General features: G+C 40.3%; 1 protein-coding gene across 2 annotated transcripts; it reads right to left on the bottom strand.

Annotated features, from left to right (window-relative positions):
• Window positions 1-584: 584 nt before the first annotated feature.
• Window positions 585-13,627, bottom strand: ZNF227 (zinc finger protein 227). 2 transcript variants are annotated; one of them, XM_033129360.1, is made up of 7 exons: window positions 13,427-13,627; window positions 12,948-13,111; window positions 9,819-9,891; window positions 9,332-9,393; window positions 7,820-7,946; window positions 6,916-7,038; window positions 585-3,146 (listed from the first exon to the last, which is right to left on the bottom strand). In XM_033129360.1, exons 4-7 carry the CDS (start codon window positions 9,344-9,346, stop codon window positions 1,018-1,020), a joined length of 2,394 nt encoding a protein of 797 aa, XP_032985251.1. In that variant the 5' UTR covers window positions 9,347-9,393; window positions 9,819-9,891; window positions 12,948-13,111; window positions 13,427-13,627; the 3' UTR covers window positions 585-1,017. The 2 variants fall into 2 exon arrangements, with proteins under 2 accessions (XP_032985251.1, XP_032985252.1); XM_033129361.1 differs by lacking the exon at window positions 9,819-9,891.
• Window positions 13,628-21,562: the final 7,935 nt, after the last annotated feature.

Genomic DNA, 21,562 nt, shown 5'->3' with positions numbered 1-21,562 from the left:
TCTTTTATGTTTTATATGTATGTGTACACATAAGTATCAATGTGTGTGTGTATAAAAACACATTCACTTACATAGATGCGAATATGAATATTTTAACAACTGGTGATTCTGAGTAAAGGGTATATGAGAGACTTTATATAATTTTTACAATGTGGGGGAAAGTTTTCAATTTTTTCAAAACAAGTTTAAAGAAATGCAAAATCCCATCACTTAGAGATAAGTAGAAGTAAATACCTATCTATTCACCTGTACCTTTTCTTTTTTAAATGAGATCACATAAAAATGCCATACTTTGTGTTTTTCCACATTAATATATTGTGGACATCTTCCAACATCTACAAGTACAAGCTTATCTTCTCCCGTTTGATGTTTGCATAGTGTTCTACTAGATCAATAAATTGTAAAATACTTTGGCAATCCAATTATTTCTAGGTTTGCTATCATAAACAATGCTGCTCTTATATACATTTGCGGCAGATACAAACTTACTTCCAAACAGCAAAGATTCATCTCTGAGGAACTGTTTCTTAGTTTTAATTCAATATACCATACGAAATAAAGCAATCATATTATGAGTTCTCAGCTACAGGAAATCTTTAGTCAGTTATTTTATTCACTTTTCATAGCTTTAGTAAAAATAAGGGCCACTGTAAATATGTATAAGATGGATGTTAAAGGAAAAATAATCCAAAACCTTCCTTGACCCCACCCCCCAAAACTAGCTAGGATATGGCAAATATCCTTTTTACAATTATCTTTAGACATGTATTCACTTTGAAAGACCATTTTTACCAACTGGATCTTACCAAGAGGGTTACAACCTATTTCTCTCCTGAATCTGAGTCCTATTCCTGTCACTCTGGTTCTATGTCATCATTTTAATGGATTTGTTAGAAAAATTCCAACTGAAGAAATCCTTTCCGCTCTCAATCCTTTACAGTGTTTCTCACCAGCATGGATGCCCCAGAACGTTGTAGATATACGTCCTGACTGAAGCCATTAGCACATTTGTCATTTTTAAAGATTCTTGCCAGTGTGGACTTTCTGATGGTATGTAAGACGTGAACGGTGACTGAAGTCCTTACCACATATGTTACATTTGTATGGTTTTTCTCCAGTGTGGACTCTCTGATGGGCCTGAAGACGTGAACTATGACTGAAGCCCTTACCACAATCCTCACATTTAAATAATTTCTCCCTAGTGTGAACATTCAGATGGACTCTAAGGTTTGAGGGGAGACTGAAGGCCTTCCCACACTCCTCACATTTATGGGGTTTCTCTCCTGTGTGAACCCTCTGATGATGGCGAAGATTCAAGCTCCTCCCAAAGCCTTTCCCACACTCCTCACATTTGTAAGGTTTTTCTCCAGTGTGGCCTCTCTGATGGTATATAAACTGTGAACTGTACCTGAAGCCCTTCCCACAGACATCACATTTGTATGGCTTCTCCCCAGTATGGACTCTCTGATGGGATTGAAGACCAGAGGACTGACTGAAGCCCTTCCCACATACACCACATCTGTATGGTTTCTCTCCAGTGTGGACTCTCTGGTGTACACGAAAATCGATGGCCTGACTGAAGCTCTTATCACACTCCTCACATTTATAGGGTTTCTCTCCTGAGTGGACTCTCTGATGAGCGTGAAGATTTGATCTCCAACTAAAACCCTTCCCACACTCTTCACATTTGTATGGTTTTTCTCCAGTGTGAATTACTCGGTGCAGTTTAAGATTTGAACTATAACTGAAGTCCTTACCACACACATCACATCTGTACGGTTTCTCTCCAGTGTGGACTCTCTGATGGGTTTGAAGCTTTGATGACTGACTGAAGCCCTTCCCACACGTTTCACATTTGAATCGTTTCTCCCCAGTGTGGACGTTCTGATGGACTTGAAGATTTGAAGCCTGACTGAAGCCCTTCCCACACTCCTTACATTTGTAGGGTTTCTCTCCGGTGTGGACTCGGAAATGGATGTGAAGGTCTGTATTACGGGTAAAGCCTTTCCCACACGCCTCACATTTGTACGGTTTCTCTCCAGTGTGAACTCTCCGATGGCAGATTAATGGTGAATTGTGACTGAAGCCCTTACCACAGACATCACACTTGTAAGGTTTCTCCCCAGTGTGGACCCTCTGATGTATGTGATAATGGGCGGCCTGAGTGAAGCCTTTCCCACACTCCTCACATCTGTAGGGTTTCTCACCCCTGTGGACCCTCTGATGGACACGAAGATTAACACTCCAACCGAAGCCCTTCCCACACTCTTCACATTTGTATGGTTTTTCTTCAGTGTGGACTCTCTGATGGCATTGGAAATTTGAACTTTGACTAAAGCATTTACCACACTCCTCACATTTATAAGGTTTCTCTCCAGTGTGAGTTCTGTAATGAATGGTAAGACCTGTGCTGCTACTGAACCCCTTGCCACAACTGTCGCATCTATAGGACTTTTCTCCTGCATGATTAGAATGAGGAGAATGAAAAGAGCTCTTATTGAAGCAATCACCAGATTCATGACATTTAGTGAGTTTCTCTCCTGAGTGAGTCCTCTGACGAGTCTGCAGATGTGAGTTCTGACTGGAGCATTTCTCTCCTGTGGGAACATTCTGATGACATAAAAGCACTGAGCTGTCACTGACGCCCTTTCCACACTCATTACATGGATGGAGTTTCTCTCCGAAGGGTAAATGCTGACTGAAGCCATCACTCACGCTTCTGCCACATTCATTAGATTTGTAGGGTTTCTGTTCTGTGTCAGTTTTAATATGATCACTAAGTAGTGGTTTCTTCATGAAGGCTTCACATACATGCAGGTTATTTTTCACATGAATTTGCTTACCTCTACTCTGATTCTGTGACTCACTCAGATATGTATTCCCGTAAGAATCCTGGGTTCTCAAAATTGAGAACTCTTGATTTTCAAGGTAATAGGAGCTATCTCCTTTATGATTCACCAGATCGTTCCCATTTGCAGAAACCTGACCAGAATCACCTTGCAGTGACTGGGAACTCTTCCTCTGAAGACACCTGGTTAAATCACTTGTAACCTGTTTCCAGATTTGCCAGCAGGGCAGCTCTTCATGTAAAAGGTATTTTAAAGCAACTTTTTGAAGAGTCTCCACCTTATTTTGATTCTTGCTGCCTATAAGAAAAAGCAATATTCAGAGATGAGAACAACTGACTACTCTGTTCAGAAATCTCAGGATTTCACACTTAGACCATAGGAAAAAGCCTTAACAAACCGGAGGAAGGCTCATGTCTGTCCAACATCATTTATCCTTTCTTGCTTTTCCATTTTTCCATGTGGAAAGCAAAGAAGAGAGTTAGCTCTTATCCACTAAATGTAAATGTGAGCTGTTTAGAATCATCAGTGGAATAGTTTAACACAAGAGCTGTAAGTCTGAAATCAGATGGCCACAAGGTAACAAAGACAATCCCCATTCCAACCTATGGTGACATCAGTTAAAAGCCTACTCACCTGTTTCTCAGTATTCTTATGACCAGTGGGATGCTACCCAGTTAGGTTACAAAAGCTCAGAATGTAGGCATAAAATAGTATTTTAGGTCCAGGCAGAAATTATCTAAGAGTAAATCTGGCAAACAGTTGGAGAAATATTTGTTCTAAACTTGGAAGTAATTCAGGTCTCTGTAAAAAGAAGTGTAGAAAAGGGAAAACAAATAGAGTCCAACTGAGAACGAAAATGGGAGGAGAGAAACAGAACATAATGCAGACTCTCAGAGGCAACCCTGACCAGGAAGAGAGGGAGGGGTCCATTCAGCCTGGAAAGCTTTCTCCCAGAAAGCTGCGACACTTGCTTTTTCTCTCATTCCCTTCAGGTCTCTACTCAAATATCACTCAACTGGGTAAGGCCTTCTTTATCCCCCAATGTAAAATAATTCCTCCCCACCCCGCTACACCCTTGATTCTTCCCATATGCCTTACCCTGCTTTGTTTTTCCCCACAGCACGTATCTGATTAACTACACACTTCCTAATTTTTTTCTTGTCTTTTTAGACCCACTAGAACGTAACAGTCATGAGGAAAACATGCACTGTTTTCTTCACTGCTTTTCCCCACTGCAACAGAATTTTGCAAATTGTTGGGATGTTTTAGTGACTGTGAGCCCAATTCCACAATTCTGACAAATATATATTTTTTAAAAGAAACAGAATAAAAACACAAGAAATGTCGCAAGCGGTAAGGGTACCACTACATGAAACGCTTGTTTCAGGAGTAGACATACAGGTAAATATCCACATTTTTATATATTTATGCTGAGTCAAGATGTAAATATTTCTCATTGAGGGTCATGGTTAAAAACGTATAGAACCACTGTCTTAAAATATTTAAGGGGGTGGGGGGGTACCAAGTTCTGAAAAATTAATTTGCTTAGTAGAAAGTTAGGTTCTAATAATATGAGCTGGAAAAGTCTCAACAGGAATGCACCCATTTTTGGGGGTGGTCGGCTAATCGAAAGGCCCCCTAAAGATGTCCCTGCCCTCATCCTGGGAACCTATGAATATGTTAGTGTATATGGTAAAAGGGACTTTAGATTAAACCGAGGCTCTTGAAAAGGGGAGGTTATCCTGGATTATCTGGATGGACCCAAAGTAATCACAAGGGAACTCTCCCAGACTTCACCCTATGTATCATCCCTTTTGCTGGTTTTAATGTGTATCCTTTGTGCTATAACAAAATTGTAATTTTAAGTATTGCGCATTCCTGAGTTCTGAGTCATTCCAGTGAGTTATCATGGGAACCCATGAATTGGTTCAGAGGTGAGGGTGGCCCTGGGAACCCCAGCTGGTGTGTGTAGTCTTGGTGGGCAGTCTCGTGGACGACTGTGCCCTCAGCCTGTGAAGTCGGAGCTAAGTTCCGGTTTGGTATCAGAAGTTCTTGCAACATGTCAAAGACTTCTCACACTGCCTGGGATATCAGCTAGTTAGTATCACTAGGATACAAGTTATACTGGAAAACTTATTTGAAATTCTGGAATTTTCTTTCTTAATCAGGACTCTCCTCATCTCCGCAGGCATATCAGTGCCTTTGACTTCTGGAAAAAATCCAATTTGAAATGATTAAACAACTACCACATATAGGTTATAGGGGTGTTTAGGTGTAAGAGAGAGGGGAGGGAGATAAGCGGGCAGTGGGCCATAAGGATGAGGCAGTTTTCACTCCTAAGTAGCCGACTTGAAATTGTTACATGAGAACTGATGAATTATATATAAGTCCTCGCATATCAGTGCTGATAATTTTGATAGTTAGTTGTACATTCTGATAATGTGAATAGCTTTTATCTCCTGAAATTAACAGCTCTGAATCATTACATATTCAAAGATGTCTAAGAAATTAGAAGTATGTTAGATGCTCACTGGAAGACAATGTTCCAAAATAATCCACTCGTCACACCAGTGTGCTCTCAACCTCTGAGCCATCTCGGGGAGTAATGAGACGTGAGGTCTACTAGTCTCCATTATCTGTAAGCTTTTTGTTTTTAGGAATCCTTACAAAAACCAGCTTTTTAATTTGTGCTTCTGGGACCTATAAAGAGCATTTCAAGATGGAATCTGTACATGGAGTGTGGCTGCAAAATCCCGAACATGTTGATGTTCAATAGATCAAAAAACCTTTGAGAAAAACCAGCAGAAAATGCTACAAGAGTTGTTAAAAGAGAGACTTGGGTCTATTCAGCAAAACTGAAAAGTGATAAATGCTTAGGATCATAATTCCTAAGGTTAAGTCTGCAAATGAAAATGAGACCCAGTAAAGTGGAGGCAGGATCTAACATTCCTGAATGCACAAATGTGAACAAATGTGAATAAAAGGGAGATGGACAAAAAAAGACAAGTTATACCCCTCAATTACTGACAGAATGCAGGGCCTGAACTCTAGTGTTTATGGATAAGCTTCTGTTTTGTTTTTCAACAGAGGGAGCATATATAAATTTATAGTCCCTAGGGATTTTTAATTTTTAAATGGGTAGAACTAAGAAATATATAAATCAAAGAGAAAGGAAAGAAGGGGAGAGCAAGGAAGGAGGTCAAAGAATGAAGTCAAAAGTAAAGGAGGGAGGCCAGGTGGAAAAGTAAAAGGGCTGCCTGGGGATATGGATGAAGCACTCCTCACAGATGGGAAAGGCTGGGAAAATAGGTTAGGAGAAGCCATGAGGAGAGCTTCCTCACTTCTATTTAAAGAATAGTAATTATTTAAATAATTTATTCATTCAGCCAGTATGTAATGAGCATTTACTATGCAGAAGGCCCATTGGAGGCTTTGCGTGGACACAGCAAATAAAACTGCCCAGATTCCTATTTTCATAGGGAGAGAGGTGATGAACAAGTAAATAAAAATATGCTTCTACGTCCACAGGGGATCAGTGCTTAGACACAAAATAAGGCAGGGTGATGGGATGGAGAATGGAGAGAAGATGATATTTTAAACAGGGCACATGCAGACGCAGACGGACTATCTGATGAGATGAAATTTGAGCAAAGTCCTGAGTGAGTAAGGGAGTGGCTGAGGACTCTATTCCGAGGCAGAAGAGAGCTGGTCAAAGGCCATGAAACCGAAGGCCACTCCGAGGGGGCCGAGATGGCAGGAATGATCTAAGCCAGGGAAAAGGCGAGGGATCAAAGAGGGACTTGGTGAGGATGCCAGATCAGGTAGGGTCCTGCAAGCCACTGTAAGGATCCTGAGTGACATGGGAAGTCTTCGGAGGGTTCTGAGCAAAGGAATGGCATGATCTTACTTGCTTTCCAAAAAAATCACTTTGGCTACAAGATTATAGGAATGCAAGTGGGGAGCATGGAGACCAGTGTGGAGGCCATTGTCACAGTCCAGGCAGGAGATGACAGCACTCGGACAAGAGTAGAATCATGGACGTGGGGAGCAGCAGATTAGCTGGTACCTGAAAGAACAGCCATGTGGCTCCCACTGGAATTCTCATTTCTTTGGGTTTCTCTTTCCATCATCCAAAGCTTTTCTTCTACCTCCAGCTGAGATACCATATCTGGTTTGAACGGAAGATGTCCTATGAAAAGGCATATATAAGTATTTAAGATGCACACACAGCTAAACATACTGCTGCTCAAATTCCATAATCCTCAGAATCTCGAAAGCGGTATTTCAAGAATTTTTATCATGAATTGTAATAAGAAATTTAACATCGTGACCTAATTCATGTCTATATATAGATAAAATTAGATTTAGCCAATGTGTTGTCATCATATTTCCCATACTCTCACACCACTCACTGCAAATGGTCAGTTTTTGCTGCAATGTGAACGAGTCTTGATAAGGAACTTAGATAGAATAAACTAGAAGCATAGAAACTATTTCAGAGGAAAAAAGTAATGCCAGTACAATGTGTTAAGTTGATTCCATGATCCACCAATGGGTCACAGCCATATTTGAAAGACAAAGTATAGAAGCTAAGCTGCCCATTTATAATTTATTTAAAACAGGGCTTTTCAGCCAAGGCACTATTGATATTTTGGACTGGCTAATTCTGTTGTGGAGGTTGTCCTGTGCATCGTGGGACTGTTAGCAGTATCTCTCCCCCAAGTTGTGACAATCAAAACTCCACACATTGCCAAATGTCGTGATGGGGGAAGAGGAGACAAAAATCACCCCTGGACAGAATTTTGCTTAAGCAAAAGACCAAGAAAATCTTTGCCTATAGTCTCAGGGGTTAGAAAAACTTCTATCTTCAAGGTCAGGGAACCATTTCAAAGAGTCCAGAACTTTGAACAACTGAGGACAGAGATTCTCAAAGAGGTTGAGATTCGGCTAGAAAGGGCGCCCGTCCTCACCCACTGACAGCAGGTTCCTGAAGTTCTCCAGCATCACGTCTTGGTACAGCTTCCTCTGGGCGCAGTCCAGCAGCCCCAGCTCCTCCTCCGTGAAGACCACAGCCACGTCCTTGAAAGTCAATGGCTCCTACAACACCAAACACACTCCACCTAAATCTTGCAACAAAGGTCAACTAGGAGAAGGCAAGTATCAAGAAGGTAAAGAGGATTACCAAAAAAATTGTTACAGAGCTAGAGGGACTCCGTGCAGGTTTTACTCCCAACAGTTGTCCCTCTCTCTCTGCCTCCCCACAGAGCTTGGACTCTATCAGTTTTTAAAGTCTGCAAAGTCCACAGGCCGTCTCTGCAACCCTCCAGGACAGGTATATTGTTCTCCCACTGTGTTTTCAAGGCATATGCCAAGTCTACCTACTGTGGCATTCACAGCTGGTGAAGGTACAGGCTGAGTTCACATTTCAAGGTTTCGATTACAGGACGCTGGGCAAAATCCTTAACCTCTCACAATCTCAACTTCTCTCCTCTACAATGGTTTCGAAATCACAAGGTGTTTGAAAGGATTAGATGAGTGAATATATATAAAGCACTTAGAATGGTGTCTCGCACACACAAAAAAAACGCTCAATAAATCTGAAAAATTAGTGTCATTATCATCTCTTGCATTCCAATTCGTGACTGCACAGTACAGCATTCCTTAGAACTGATGATTTATCTTCAGTCAGTACAAATCACCTATAATTGGTTATAGCTTTTTACTTATCATCAATGCTGCAAAGGTCCTTTTACAGAGATCTTAGCCAAGAAGTAGTGACTCTAAAAAGCATAAAATATGCACTTAAAGTTTTTTGAAAGCATAATGGCAGATTTCCCTCTCAAAAGGCTTTCCGAATTCACCTTTCAAGTGAGAGAGTACAAATGGCCCTGAATCTCTAGACTCTGGCCACATATGACACAGTTCCTTTTTTTAAAAGACAATCTTTAACAATGTAAGTGAAATAAATAACTAGAGAACTTTTATTAATATTTGCACACATTCAGTTATTAATGATCATTAATTTCTTCATAAATTTACTTTTTTTGGAGGGGACATTCCTATTCGTTTTTTTTACTCATATTCCCTTGGGTTTTTCTTTATCTTACTAATCTTAATAAGAATTAGAGATATTAAGCCTTTATCTAATATATATAAGTATATCCCGTCAATTCTAATATTCCAAATATATAGTTACGAACGTACGTGAAACAGGGAAATGAGAAAGTGAAAAGAGCTCATTTGTAAGCAGGGTAGTAGTGTAAATTACTTTTATCTATTTCAGTTTTCTATTTTTTTTTCCCAAATATTGTTTTGTGAAATAATAAAGATAAAATAAAACAAATCACACGCAGTCCAGGACACAACACACACTCAAGATCTGTTGTTTTCTATTAATCTTTCCAAGGAAGAGAAAAAAGATTGTCCTAATCTGAGAGAAATAAAATCACATCTTAGGAGACAGAAAGGAATGCCTTAGTTACCTGAAACTTGGTCATTTTCTCCTGTTCCTTCTGGTGAAGGTCTGAATCCTGAGAAGGCAGAACTGGGGATAGACGAAGAAGACATGAGACGCAGGCCAGAGCTGCCATGAGCCCACAGATTTTCTGCCATGATCTTTGCAGAAATTACACAAGAGCCCTCCTGCTTCCAGGAATATGCAGCCAGATACAGCTTGGTAAGCAAAGCATGGAAGAGATTCCAGCTACGAACAGGTTTGTCAGCCAGGGACCACTGGACAGCGAACAACCTGCACAGCCAAATGCATCCCTACTACAAGCATTTCTGATCCTGGAGATGGTTGGAAATGAGAGGCACTGTAACATGTGGGTTAAAAAAATAAAATGGGCTCTGGAGTCACGGGTCTAGGTTTAAATCCTGGAAATGATATTTACCATCTGTGTAACATCTGGGGTATTAAAATTTCCCTGTGCCTCCTTCGGCCATCTGTACAATAAGGATCATACGCACCTCATCAGGCTGTTCCAAGGACCGAATGAGTGAATGGAAAGTTCTAACAACCAGGAGTCCCTTTTTCTTGTAGCTGCAAAAAAGCAGACAATACGCTGCATTCTAAACTGTACAGATGCTTGTACAGTATCTTGAGTTCCTAAGTTGTATTAATTATCTAAATTGTTTGTAAATTTCTAAATTATCTAAATTGTACATTCTCTTGAGTTTCATCTCAGGAGTAATTGACTTCCTTTGCTTCCTTTCACCAGAAGCAGGAGACACAGATGGGCATTTTGTAGACATGACAGGATGTGACAACACAAACACAATATCCAAAAAACCGCTGGCAGCACAGTACAATATAGAGTATCGGGTGTTTGCCCTCATGCTGAGTGGGAGCCTACTGCCGCTGCCAAGTATCACGAGAGGATCATGCATATTGCCCAGGAAAAGATAAAAATTCTAAGTAAGTTTCTACTGAATGCGTATCACTTTCGAACCACTGTAAAGTCGAAAAGTTAAGTCGAACCATTGTTAAGACGGAAAGTGTCCGTATTTGAAAACGTCTTTTCTAACAACAACTAAAATGACCTGGAAGGCACATGGACTTCATTTACTAGTGCTCTCCTATGAAAGGCACCTTTACTCTCTGAAAAGCCCTAATGCTGACTTAAAATTTCTTATTTAATAATATATTGCCCAGTTAATAACATTTTATTGACATTAGTATTAGCTTTCTAAAAAGTGTCACTTCGGGTCAATTTACTTCATGAAGCCAGAAAAGTCTTCTTGGTAAAAGCCTTTTATCCTATGTGCATGGAGAAAAAGAAAAACACATAGCAAAGAGAAAGATATGAAAGAAAAAACAAGAAACTCAGAGGATAGCTTGACAGCCCCCAACAGTTGTCTAATAATAAGGAGTATGAGAGTAAGAGAATGTAAAAAAATGACAGAGAACAAAAAAACAAACAATCCAATTAAAACATGGGCAGAGGATCTGACGAGACATTTCTCCAAAGAGGACCTACAAACAGCCAATAGACATATGAAAAAATGCTTAACATCACTAGTCAGAGATATGCAAATAAAAACCACAATGAGATATCACCTCACCCCAGTCAGAATGGCTATCATCAACAAGACAAATAGTAACCAGTGCTGGAGAGGCTGTGGAGAAAAAGGAACCCTCATACACTGTTGGTGGGAATGCAGACTGGTGCAGCCGCTATGGAAGGCAGTGTGGAGGTTCCTCAAAAAATTAAGAATAGAATTACCATATGACCCAGCAATCTCTCTTCTGGATATCTACCCCAAAAATCTGAAAACATTTATCCATAAAGACATAATGTTCATTGCAGCTTTATTTACAGTGGCCAAGACATGGAAACCACCAAAGTGTCCTTCGATAGATGAATGGATAAAGAAGTTGTGGTATATATACACAATGGAATACTATTCGGCCATAAGAAAGATGAAATAGTACCATTTGCGACAACATAGATGGATCTTGAGATTATAATGCTAAGCAAAATAAGTCAGACAGAAAAAGTGGAGAACAATCTGATTGCACTGATATGTGGTATATAAAACTGCAAATAACAAAAGAAAAAGACAAAGAAATGAAGAAACAAAAACTCATAGACACAGACATTAGTTTAGTGGTTACCAGAGGGTAAGGGGGTTGGGGGGTGGGAGATGAGGGTAAGGGGGATCAAATATATGGTGATGGAAAGAGAAATGACTCTGGGTGGTGAACACACAAGGGGATTTATAGCTGATGTATTACAGAATTGTACACCTGAAATCTATGTAACTTTACTAACAATTGTCACCCCAATAAACTTTAATTAAAAAAAAATGGCAGAGAAGTCTTATTTCAAGAGCTAGCTGCTGAGTTCATATATGGAAATTATGAACAGTACAAATAAAAGTAAGTATAGTCCTAAACAGATCATATTGAAACTCAGAAATGCAAAAGACCAAATAAATAAACTAACAACAACAAAAATCCTTAAAGCTCCCAGAAAGAAAATACAGTTTATCTAACAGAAATGACAGATTGACAATAACAGGGAAACACAATAGAGATGTAAAACAACTGAATATTTCCAAAATGAAGAAAGAAAATAGTCAACCTGAAATTCTATGCTCAACTAAATGATTATTTAACTAATTTAAAACGTTAAAGACATTTTAGCTGAACAGAAATGAATTTATGACTAAATGAACTCTGAAGCAATGGTAAGAAAACATTTGTAAATATGTTTGGTAATATCATTGTTAAGGAAAAAAAAAAGCCAGCCTGCCAGGTGGCTCAGGTGGTTGGAGCGCCATGCTCCTAATGCCGAGGTCCATGGTTGGATTCCCACATGGGCCAGTGAGCTGCGCCCTCTACAGCTAAGATTCTCAACACCTAGAGCTGGGCTGTCCTCCCCAGGTTGGTGTGAGCTGCCACCGGCTGCTGTGAGCAGCAGACCACCAACTGCCTCAAGGTGGGGTGTGGTGGGGAGGCTCATAATCCCAGCCTGGGCCAGGGAGCTGTGTCCTCCACAACTAGACTGAGAAACAACAGCTTGAACAGGGGCAGGGGAAGGCGGCAGAAGGGGGAGGAAAAAAAAACCCAGAAATAATATGACAAATTTGGATGGTGGTTATAATAAAAAGTGTATCTATAACTCAGCCTACAGTTTAAAAAAGGTGGTGGTGGGGGTGGTGGGAAGCCATCATCAAATTTCAAATATATTTTTACTCTATATTTTTCAGAATGAGAATACATGCTGACTAAATTTAGTATTTGCTGAGACAGACAATCATTTATAAGAATTAAAAGAATACCACAAGCCCATAATTTCCAAACCAGTTGAGAGCAAATAAAAGGGAACAAACTAAACTGAAGACAAGAGAGCAACAACAAAAAGAAATGTAAAGCGCAGTAAATTTAAAAATGAATATGTATTTAAAATAAATATATAAAATATCTGGGGTGTAGAAATAGACACACACATATTAAGAAACAAATTAAACATTTGCGGGTTTATTCAACAAATATTTGAACATTTTCCTAGCAGTAATTTACTGAGTTGAAGGAAACCTGATTAACCGAAAACATAGATGACAGACCAGGAAAGTACTTTGAGTAGCACGTACCTGGGGCTATGAAAAGCCAAGAAATCCCTTCTTCTTCCCCTTTCCGAATTCAGGAGTGGTGAAGAAAAGGATGCACTGGGATAGCACGATAAACTCTGTTTCCGGGATAAACTGCAGGGGCAGAGGACATCCCCAAGCACTAGCGCGGGGTGATTCAGTGTTTCCTAAAAAAGAGATAAAAACTCAGTAAAGTTAGGGAAGAGCTCTGTTTCCGGAAGGATGACAGAAGGGCCACGGCCTTGCTCCTATAGCCCTAACCTCTGTCTTCAGTGGGGCTTCCAGTTAACAGGACGCCGGTGAGGGAATTCACTGTACCAATAGCAAAGCCAACTCCTTATCATGTGCCACCACTGTCCTAAGCTTTGGACACGTATTGTCTCATTTAATTCTAATCACAACCCTCCCCAGTAACTGCTCTCTCTCTCTCGCTATTTTAAGGAGGAGAGGAGAGCGCAGAGATAACTCGCCACATATAGTACCGATGGAAGTAGCAGCGCTGCATGATAAGCCGGCCAGGAGAGCTTCCGCCCTCCGCCTTTCAGCCTCCGCCGGCGGCCGCGACTCCTCCATCCTAAGACAGCCGGCTAGGTAGCGACCAGTCCCGCAGTGAGGCCGAAAAGGCGCGGAGGAATCGCGGGGCGCAGGGCTGACTCACCTCCCGGACAGTGATGGCCTCGCTATCCTGGGGCGGAAGTGCCTTTGACTACTCGGCACCCAGGAACTACACTTCCCAGAAGCACCTTGTTTCCGGACAGAGATGGGGAATACATTTCCCAGAACCTCCAAGAGGAGGAAGAACCATGTCCGCCCTATTAGATCTACTAAAAATAAAAAATACAAAAATCGCCAAATTCTTGGAGTTCCCGGCCTACAAACTTACAGCTTCCACAAATCCCTTTAGTGGCTTCCCGCCATTTTGCCGGCCTCAAGCATATCTCTTGACGCCAGTAGAGTTTAGCTGTTTTTCATTGAGAAACGAAACATAACACTAGTAAATATTTGAAGTCAGTCTTGTAAGAAATACCACGTGATGCTTTACTGATAGGATTGTACCCACTACTACCCGAAAAAGGAAAAAAATGATAGCCTCTATTGTGCAGTTTCAGGCACTTTTTAGATATAAAAGGAATGGGAAAAAAAGCAACGGAGGCAGAATTATATTACAGATTTCCACGTTTGTTAATAGCACAAATAAGTCAGAACAACTTGCCTGTTGAGGACAACTAGACATACTCAGGGTGAAAAGCCACGCTTCAGCACAGACTTGTATGATCAACTTCTCAAAGCAGTAGAGGTCATTGAAATCATTCCTCAGGAAATTTACAAATTTGAAAGATAAACACATTGTTAATTAGATGTTTAAACATGGTCACTGTAAAGACATATCCATAAATACACACAATACATGTTTGCGTTTCTCATTTACTGAGCATATATACCTTTATTCTGCTACACACAGCTATCTCTTATGGAGTATGTAGTGTGTGCCAGGGACTATTCCACTCTTAAGACACTTCATCTTCACAACTATTTTTTTTAAAGTAAGTACCATTGTTTCCTCTATTTTACAGTTTAGGAGGCAGAGGCAGCAAGAGGTTAAGTAATTTTCCCACATTACTGTAAGTGCTAGAGCCATGTTTCCAAATGTGGTGTGCGATGACCAGAACCTGAGTGCTACCCACTACATTGACCACATCTTGCTTAATCAACATGAACAGAATATTTAACTTCAATCAATTTATTGTCCTTTGTGTTGCCAGAGAGATATATCCTAACGTGGAAATTCAATTATTTTCACCCGCATGTCTATCTAGTACCCCAAAGAGAAGAAACAAAAGTTTTAGCCAGTCACATAAACAGGAATCTTCCCTATGCTGGTTTCCTCTTCACTTGAAAAGAATGTATATTCTGCTGCTTTGGGGTGAAATGCTCTAAAAATATCTATTATATCCCTATGGTCTAATGTGTAATTTAAGGCTGCTGTTTCTGTGTTGATTTTCTGTCTAAAGGTTCCGTCCATTGGTGTCAGTGGGGTCTTAAAGTCCCCTACTATTATTGTGTAACTGTTGACGTGTGCCTTTATGTCTGTCAATATTTGTTTTACATATTTAGGTGCTCCTATATGGGGTGCATAGATGTTTACTAGGGTTATGTCCTCTTGTTGGATTGATCCATTTATTATTATATAATGGCCTTCTTTGTCTTTTAGTATAGTCTTCATTTCAAAATCTATTTTGTCAGATATAAGTATTGCTATGCCAGCTTTTTTCTTGTTTCCATTTGCGTGAAATATCTGGTTCCCTCTTCAAATCCACGTTCCACTCTACATGTCCACCCATGTTCCTTATGTCACATCTTTCTGCTCTTTTCTCTTCTAGGTCATAGTCTTCATCCATAGCTTAAATATTCCCTGATCCAGTAAGACCTCTGTAGCTTTTGTTTTGTAGACTAGTAAAAGCAATGTGCAATAACCAAGATTACAGACTTGGAATCGGCTGCCAAGATTAAAGTACTAATTCTGCCACTTATTCTGTGAGCTCTGTCCCTTTCTTCTTCATTTGTACAATGGAGATAAATAATAGGGTTGCTATAAAGAACAAATGAACAAATACACATAAAACCACTGGAAACTCAAACTCATGACAACCCTATAAAAAGTTAGGAAATATTATCCTTGGTGGAAAACACTGGACACATAAATTACGGATAGTAGGTTTCTAAATAAGTGTGCTTTAAGTCATTAAAATAGATATCAATAATTACATTCAAATTTGAATGCTATGAGAAAATCAGTAGATTCTGCATCCCACTGAAAGTGAGATAAGGAATCACTAAAGTCTATATTATTCCCTTCTGTTGTTTCCTAAATCCTTTTCAGGAATTCTGAATACAGTCTAACTGAGCTGCAGGCCCCTGTACCGTAACAGCCTCAACCACTGAAGAACTCCTCTCTCCTAGTCTCTGGCTAGGTGCTAAGCAAAATGTAAAGAGAATGGAGCATATTCCCTGCAACAAAGTGGCATGCAGCCTATGGAAGAAACAGATTGGAAACCAAGATCTAGAAGATTGTGCCAAGTCAAATTCCAAATAAAAAAACAAATTTGTAATTATTCCTGTCCAAATCTCAATGTTTGTGTGTCCCTTAGCTTTCTCACATAACTATCATCTGCCAGGAATGAAAATTCTGAAGTTAACCCTTTTGCTTTCCCTATACAATCAATTTATATTAAAGGCTTTTAAATTCTACTCACTCCATGACTGGGATTTAGTTTTGGTTTAAAATATTACAGCTCCCCCTCCCCAAGTCCCCAAGCCCCAAATAAGTATTTTTTGTGAGAAGGGGAATTGATGTGATAAGATAGACAAAATGTTGACAAGGGTTGCAGATGAGTGAACATGGCGGGGGGGCAAGTTTCATTACATTATTTTCTCTGTTTGCATATGTTTGGGCATTTCCATCTAAAACGTTAAGGAAAAAATATGTGTAACACAGCACCAATGCATAAATGCATTAAAAATGTTGACAGTGGTTTATCTCTAAATCCTGAAATTATGGCTAATTTCAATTCTTTCCTTTTTATATTTCTGTATTTCCCAATCTCTCTATAATGAGCATGCATTTCTTCTATAATTGAAATATAAACTATAAAGCTGCAAACCACCTTCTAAACCTGAGAGGAAAAGCTTCCTCAAGCCATATACACAACTATTTCCTGTGATTAAAATAATGTACAGCATAGAGATTAAAAATTCCCTCTGGAGGCTCCAAATCCTTGGGTTTAAATGGCATTTCTGCTCCTACTAGCTGTAAATCTTGGGCAAACAACATAAACTCATGAAGAGGAAATGAAAAAAGAGGATTTTCCTTCTCTAAAGAATCCATTTTTCCTTTCCCTTTTTCATAGAGCATTTCCAAAAGAAACCTAGTGCTTTTGCATCCTTTCTCTAATCTTTTGGTATGCATGTAAATCTTGTTAGAGGCTGACTCTTAACCAAGTTTACAACCCAGAAGTGTTTTCAAATGTCTTGGGTTTGTCCCTTTCGAATGTAAACATCTGAGAAAGTGAGTGTCCCTATCACTGTGGGAGTTTAACCAAGGTGCCTTTCTCTGTAAATCTGCTAGCAGGGAATGATAAGATAAGTTTTACTATTCCTTTGGATAAAATCAATGAACTAAGACTTCATTCACAGTAAATTTTGGATAAATTTATCAAAGAATTTGCAGCAAATGGTGTAGTCAAGTCCTCTTATAGGAAGACAAGATTCCACCGCTAACTTGAGAATGTATATACCTAGTAGTTAAAAACAGAATGCTATAAAAAGTTTATGATTGCTTGACTATATAAATAGGAAATTACTTACAAGACTGTACTCTGATGTGCTTATTCAGTAATAAGATGGCTTTCTTTTCTACATTGTGAAGAAAGGACTTTCTGTGTTGATAGGGTGTTTTATTTCTCTAATATTACCTCCGTTTCCTTATCCGTTAAAAATAAAGGCTGATAGCGGCACCTACCTCATAAGGCTGTTGCTGTCATTTAATGAATTAATTCGTATAAAATGATGAGGGAGTACTAATGATGACATTATTTTGGAGATGAGGATAATGAGATTAAGTAACTCGCATAATGTTTGTTACTCTCGGAAGTGACAGTACGGGAAGTCGGCTGAGGAACGCCAAGAGACCTTCAAATTAGGCGTATGCGACCCGGGCCGCCCCCAACCCGAGGAGCAAGAACCGCTCCAAACGAGAGGTTAGGAGAAGGGAACGCAAACGTCTCCCATCCCTGTGCTCTGCATCTGGCGGCGGCTTGGGCAGTCCCAGGACTGGAGGGGCTCCGGGGATCCAAGACACCATCCTTGACGTCCTACAGTCAAAAGTATCTCCCTCCGACGACAGAACAGGAGCCTGGACCACTTCCCAGAATTCCCTAGCCCTGCCGGCGAGAAGCGGAAGTGCGGCTGACTACACTGCCCCAGACTACACTTCCCAGAATGCCCGAGAGAAACGAGACCATAGCCCCGCCCCTGGAGCGGAAATACCTCGAACTACTCTGAGCTTCTGGGTAGTAATCTCCAGAAAGCCAGAGGAAACCTTCGTAAAGTTGTGCCGTTTTCGAGTGGTAGTGTCTGTTTTGTTGGCACCTACCGATTCTGTCATTGAAAGCTGAGCAACACGTTCGGGGGGCTCGGAGGACGTCTGGGTTTGGAGGAATCCCTGGTAAAATCCCAAACAGCTGCCTTATAGGAGTAAGAATAAAAGGGAAATGGATTGTCATTTAGAGATGGAAAAAATCCCTCAGCACCTGACACTGGATTAGAATGAACCATCCTAGTCTCTTCTAGCACCTAGCAGGAACAAATGCAAAACTTCTTTAGAGAGACCACCTTCCTAGCCCTCAAATTATTTCTATAATTTAAAAAATATATTAATATTGGACAAAGTAGTCCTTGAATAAAGCATCATAAGATATAAAAAGAAACATAGCAATTACTTTCAAATTATCAAGAATAACAGGTTCACAAAATATAAAGCAAACTTTAAAAAGCAAAATGGACAGAACTAGGAGAAAAATTCACAATCATAACGCGAAACTTGCATACATACTTAGAAAGAAATGTAGAGCCTTAAAAGCATATACTAACACAGAATCTGAGCACTTGCTCATGCAAATTACTTGCGACTTCAATTTGAGCCGTGTCATAAGAGGTCTGACAATTAAGTTCACGAACATCCTAGAAAAAGTGCTACATACTTTCATGTTCTTGAACTTATTGCAACCATGTGGGCTAATGTTTTTGTTTGTTTTTTTAATATCAGAGGGACTATTCATCATGAATTTGCACCAACTGGACAATCAACCAAGTTTATTATTTGGAAGTGCTGAAAAGGCTGCGTGAAAAAGTTAGATGAAAATGACCTAAACTTTTCGCCAACAATTCATGGCTCTTGCATCACGACAATGCACCAGCTCACATGGCACTGTCTGTGAAGGAGTTTTTAGCCAGTAAACAAATAACTGTATTGGAACACCCTCCCTACTCACCTGATCTGGCCCCCAGTGACTTCTTTCTTTATCCGAAGATAAAGGAAATATTGAAAGGTAGACATTTTGATGACCTTCAGGACATCAAGGGTAATATGACAACACCTCTGATGGCCATTCCAGAAAAAGAGTTCCAAAATTACTTCTTTAAAGGGTGGATTGGCACTGGCGTCAGTGCATAGCTTCCCAAGGGGAGTACTTTGAAGGTGACTATAGTGATTCAACAATGAGGTATGTAGCACTTTTTCTAGGATGTTCGTGAACTTAATTGTCAGACCTTGTATGTATCACACTTGATGATGAAGTGCCGTGGGTATGCCCACATTTATGACTTGACTGCGTAGTAACTTTCTGGCTCATAGCCAAGTATTTAGTTTTAACTAGAGCCCAAATAAGCCAGGAGCTGCTTTCTCAGGAGTTATGCCATTTGCAGAGAGTGACATAACGTTGCTCCAAAATCCTAAACATCAGTGTTTTGAGCTCCATGCAGCATCCCTGTAATAGACACTTCATACATCAGATATGTATTGGGTCATAAAATTATTTCTATAGAATCAGATAGTAAATAACAGACCATATAATCTCTGTCACAACTACTCAACTATCATTTTACATGAAAGCACCCATGGACAATATGCAGAGTGGTCATGGCTATGTTTCCACAACACTTTCTTTACAAAAACAAGTGGCAGCTAGATTTGACCAACGGACCATAGATTGCCAATCCCTGGACTAATCTGTGAAAGAGGATTGGAATTGATGTAGCCCTGAGCTGTGGACACAAAAGTGTATTGATGGTCCTACAAGATTAAACTGTTTCTTTTGATATTTACTAAGTATAGAGGAAAAAAAGCACATGTTGGCTCAATGGCTGCACATCAGTTGCCGACAGATGTGTTGATTTGCTCCAGTAATACAACCACATCTGGAGCTGCAACTAGACTTAAATCCTAATTAAGTTTACAATAACCCCATGTCATTCTCTAAGACTTACCTGTCTTCTGCACATGTCAAATGAGTGACTTGAATGGGAATGCGATAGAAATCATGACCCCGCAACTTTCAAGATACTGATAGTGGCACTAATCTCTGTAGTCGTGCCAAGAATATGGGATTCTCTTCGTTTTGTTTTGGTACATATGGGGCAGTTATAGTGTTTACTTGTCCTTTCTTGTCAAAATATTTGCTTTTGTTCCATGGGTCAGGAATCCAATGTGAGGATTCTGCCAGTTGTTATTTCTATTGCAACTCTACATTGTGGAACTTGCAAAATAAACACAAGACGGGTTCAGGGATCCTTCAGACCACCTCGTATAAACCTAAGCAAGAGCATTTATTTGTCCTTTTAAGCCCCTCTACTATCTGATAGACCACAGAGCCATTTGGGGGGGGGGCGGCGGGAGTGGTTCTAGGAGTTAATGTCAGCTCAAGAGTCCAGTAATCCCTTCCTATTCTGGCCATTTTCACTTACCTAATACACAACCTCCAATAAAGATGGCTGCAAGTCACTTTGAAGAAGTCTAGGACAATTTATGGTGGAGGTATATCAGGGTCCTTCTTCAAGAGGAACTGGCCTGCTCCACATTCGAGGTGCTCTGGAAATAGGAACTGACTAATATTATGGAATTCGCTGAGGGGCAACAACTCTCACATTGATTTGTCAGATTTATGTTCACCAGACCTAGGGGTTTTCCACTTATTGAAATCAAGTAGGATATTAATAGGCTTCCCATCTATTTCAGCCTCAAGGACAGCACAATGAGCAAATGCAAACATTTCTGTGAATCAAAGCATTCTGATGATCCCTTTGGCTTTGCTGTTCATTACACACAATCACTTTCTCTGCCAATAAAGTCCCTCCACTTGACCTCTGATGCCCCAGAATCCCATCATTCTCACTGAATTCAGGGAGCCCATTTTGATGTTCTAATCTCCCTCTCATTTCTCACCTGCAGAGAAGAGTAACTACAGAGTTCTGCAAGATGGCCAGTGCTCCCCCCTCACCAATGAAATTTCTTCAATCTTTGGTAGAGTGTCCTCTGAACCCTCCCAGAGCACATAGGGTGTTGGGTGAGCAGGCCTTACACTCCAGCAGCCTGGCATTCCCGTTTGTGTATCTTCTTCTACTGCAGTGGTGCACAACTGGGGACAATTTTGCTTCCTCCTCCCACCCCGTACCCCAGGCCACTTGGCAGTGCCGAGACATTTTTGAGTATTACAACTTGGGAGAAAGAGGATGTGCTACTGGCATTTAGTGGGTAGACGGCAGATACTGCTAAACATCCTACAACACACAGGATTCCTCCCTACAGTGAAGAATTATCTCACCCAAAATGTCAACAGTGCTGATGTCAACTCTCCTACGACTCTTAGAAAGTTCTGGCATTTTGGCTTTAGCATAAACTAACTTTGGGTCCAGGTTTCAGTCATTCCATTGAGCAAACTGTTGAAGGCATTCCCAGGTGCTCAAGCGAAACACGCTGGGTCTGGAAAAGATGTTCAGTGCACCCATGTCAACAAATCCAGCCTAATCCAAGTTACATTACTTGATTCAATACCTACAAGATT

This window comes from Rhinolophus ferrumequinum, chromosome 15 (assembly GCF_004115265.2).
Source record: "Rhinolophus ferrumequinum isolate MPI-CBG mRhiFer1 chromosome 15, mRhiFer1_v1.p, whole genome shotgun sequence".
NCBI lineage: Eukaryota > Metazoa > Chordata > Mammalia > Chiroptera > Rhinolophidae > Rhinolophus > Rhinolophus ferrumequinum.
This window is presented reverse-complemented; position numbering and strand designations above follow the sequence as displayed.

What these genes read in the sequence shown, in the direction of transcription:
- ZNF227 (XM_033129360.1), bottom strand. An exon ending in CAGGAACCTGCTGTCAGTGG is followed by an intron (nt 7,039 to 7,819) that starts GTGAGGACGGGC and finishes GCCTTTTCATAG; the next exon opens with GACATCTTCCGTTCAAACCA. An exon ending in CCACATGGCTGTTCTTTCAG is followed by an intron (nt 3,147 to 6,915) that starts GTACCAGCTAAT and finishes TTTTTCTTATAG; the next exon opens with GCAGCAAGAATCAAAATAAG.